At 53.7% G+C, this 3,186-nt stretch overlaps 1 protein-coding gene across 1 annotated transcript; it reads right to left on the reverse strand.

Moving 5' to 3' along the window:
* Window positions 1-2,069: 2,069 nt before the first annotated feature.
* On the reverse strand, window positions 2,070-3,186 carry LOC102418339 (zinc finger protein 419-like; the record flags this gene model as incomplete). The annotated part of the gene is given in 2 exon segments (XM_023748611.1): window positions 2,070-3,011; window positions 3,013-3,186. Coding segments are annotated over 2 exon segments (705 nt in total), but the record flags the coding sequence as incomplete, so codon positions are not given.

Genomic DNA, 3,186 nt, shown 5'->3' on the forward strand with positions numbered 1-3,186 from the left:
TTTTAAAAAGTACTTTTTTATTTGTTTTTCTTTACCAGAGGAGCAGGGAGAGGGTATAGAGGGGTAGAAACATTCGATCAAGCCGCCTCCTGCACACCCCCCACTGGGGGATGTGCCCGCAACCCAGGTACATGCCCTTGACCGGAATCGAACCCGGGACCCTTCAGTCCGCAGGCCGAGGCTCTATCCACTGAGCCACACCAGTCAGAGCAGCAAACACATTTTTAAGACAATTAACCACCCGCCCCACCCCTGCAGGAGGCTGACTCATGTCCCCAAAGATGTCCACTCCTCAGTCCTGGGCCTCATGGGGTCACTGATCTGGGTTTGGAGAGGAGACTCCCCTATCGCTCCTCGGCCTTTGGCTGAGATGGAGTGGGATTACCTGTATCTGCCCACGGTGTGACCCTGTGCCCTCGCCCGAGGCCGCAGAGGGGACGCTGTCCTGGGGAAAGGCTGAAGCAAGAGGGAGGCGGGTGTGCTCATGAGTTACGGACACAAGACGCAGCTCTGGGGGCCGGGACAGAGCCCAACCCGGAGCCTCCAGGGGTGGCGCCCTGACCACCCCCTTGTTTTTTTATCCCAATGAGGGGACAGCCATGAGTCAGCAAAGGAAGACGCCACGCAGAGGGCAGAGCCCAGGAGATCCCATCCAGCTGGGTCACAGGGGTGGCGCTCGTCTGCCGCCCATGGTGTGTGACCACACGCTGAAGCCGTATTGCTAACAAGGGGACCCACCGAACGAAACCTTGGTGTTGCCCCCCGAGTTTCCGTCACAAACATGGAGCAGCACGCGTGTGGCTGACCAGTTACTCAGACCTGGGCTCTCCAGAGGACAAGGGCAGGCTCTCCGCTGTCAATAGGAACTGGCATCGAGGCCCTGGCCTGTGTTGCTCAGTGGATAGAGCCCCAGCCTGCAGACTGAAGGGTCCTGGATTCAACTCCAGTGAAGGGCACGCACCTCGGTCCCAGGCTCCTGGCCCTGGCCCAGGGCATGTGGAAGGCAACCAATCGATGTGTCTCTCTCACATTGGTTTTTTCTCTCTCCCTCTCCCACTTTCTCTAACAATCAATGGAGCCCTAGCCATTGTGGCTCAGTGGATAGAGCGCCAGCCTGCGGACTGAAGGGCCCCAGGTTCGATTCTGGTCAGGGGCACATGCCCGGGTCCCCCTGGTCCCCAGTAGGGGCGTGCAGAAGGCAGCCAGTCACTGATTCTCTCTCATCATTGCTGTTTCTATTATCCTCTCCTTTCTAAAATCAAAAAAATATATTTAAAAAAAATTAAAATACCCAGGTGGCAAATTTAAGAGTTCCGTTATGGTTGTCACCTGATGAGTAGAATAAAAATCTGAGTTTTAACCCCTCTGGTCACATTTGTGGTACAAACCTCTTAGGTATCACATGACCATCCTGGAGGAAAAGGGAAATCATTTATGCTGCTCCAACATGTACGCAGCTCCAACACACACAGTGGTGGTTCTCACAACTGCCCTCACATCCTGACACCAGAGGGAGGGCCTGGGCAGGCGACAGCTCTTTTCTGTCTGACCCAGTGATGGCGGACCTATGACACGCGTGTCAGAGGTGACACCGCAAACTCACTTTTCTGGTTGATTTTTCTTTGTTAAATGGCATTTAAATATATAAAATAAATATCAAAAATATGTCTTTGTTTTACTATGGTTGCAAATATCAAAAAATTTCTATATGTGACATGGCACCAGAGTTAAGTCAGGGTTTTTCAAAATGCTGACACGCCGAGCTCAAAAGGTTCGCCGTCACTAACCCTAATCTGAGAAGGGTGTAGGCGTCCTCGCCCAGTTTCTGTTGCCAACTTTCACTGGGTGAGACAGCCTCAGCTACTGTCCTCCAGCCTGGAGTAAAGAAAACATGTCACCCTGACTGGTGTGGCTCAGTGGATAGAGCGTCGGCCTGCGGACTGAAGGGTCCCAGGTTCGATTCCGGTCAAGGGCATGTACCTTGGTTGCAGGCACATCCCCAGTAGGGGGTGTGCAGGAGGCAGCTGATCGATGTTTCTCTCTCATCGATGTTTCTAACTCTCCATCCCTCTCCCTTCCTCTCTGTAAAAAATCAATAAAATATATTTTTTTAAAAAGAAAGAAAACATGTCAGCTGCTGCCTCGCTCCCCCGTGGTACCTGCCTGTCCGGCCTGAGCCCCGCCGGGGGCCTCTCCGAAGGTGCCCAGTGCCAGCCTGAAGAACTGTGTTGTCAGCTGTGGCTCAGGGGTCAAAAGCGAGGTTGTCGCTACAGGGTTTTTTCAGTTTTTCATATGTTGTGTGAGAGAGAGCTCACGCCCTGCTATCCCATCTCATGCCCAGGCCTTTCTCCACTGTGACATTTCTGACGCTGAGCGAGGTTAGACTTCCAGCTGAAGACTTTCCCACATTAGCGGCAGCCACAGTCTGCCTGGGACGTGAAGTTCCTGGTGCTGAGTAAGAGCGGATCCTGCAGGAAGACCTACCCACACCTGCTGCACCCCTGAGGCCTGTCTCTGACGTGACCTTGCCGATGCCGGGCCAGTTGGGTGCCTTGGCTGAAGAACTCCCCACACTCGCTGCACCTGTAAGACCTGGCTCCCGTGTGAACTCTCTGGTGTTTGCTGAGGGTGGAACTTTGGCTGAACACCTTGCCGCACTCGGTGCACTCATAGGGCCTCTCACCAGTGTGGATCCTCTGATGTATAATCAGGCTGGGGCTCTGGGTAAAACATTTCCCACACTCACTGCACTCGTAAGGCCTCCTTCCTGTGTGAACTCTCTGGTGTTTTACGAGGTTGGAGTTGGAGGTAAAGAATTTTCCACAGTCGCGGCATTTATAAGGCCGAGACCCAGTGTGGATTCTCTGATGCTCGCGAAGGCTGCAGCTATGGCTGAAAAATTTCCCGCACTCGCTGCACTGATACGGCCTCTCCCCCGTGTGAACTCGCTGGTGCCCAACAAGCGTGTGTTTGTAGCTAAAGGTTTTCCCGCACTCGCTGCACTTGTGCGGGCCTCTCTCCAGTGTGAGTCCGCTGATGCCGAACAAGTGTGTGTTTGTAGCTGAAGCTTTTCCCACATTCGCTGCACCCGTGAGGCCTCTCTCCACTGTGAATTCTCTGGTGCTGAGCAAGTCTGTACTTCTGGCAGAAGCCTTTCCCACAGTCACTGCACACGTAGTGCTTTCG

Source organism: Myotis lucifugus, unplaced genomic scaffold (genome assembly GCF_000147115.1).
Source record: "Myotis lucifugus unplaced genomic scaffold, Myoluc2.0 scaffold_1581, whole genome shotgun sequence".
Classification (NCBI taxonomy): Eukaryota; Metazoa; Chordata; class Mammalia; order Chiroptera; family Vespertilionidae; genus Myotis; species Myotis lucifugus.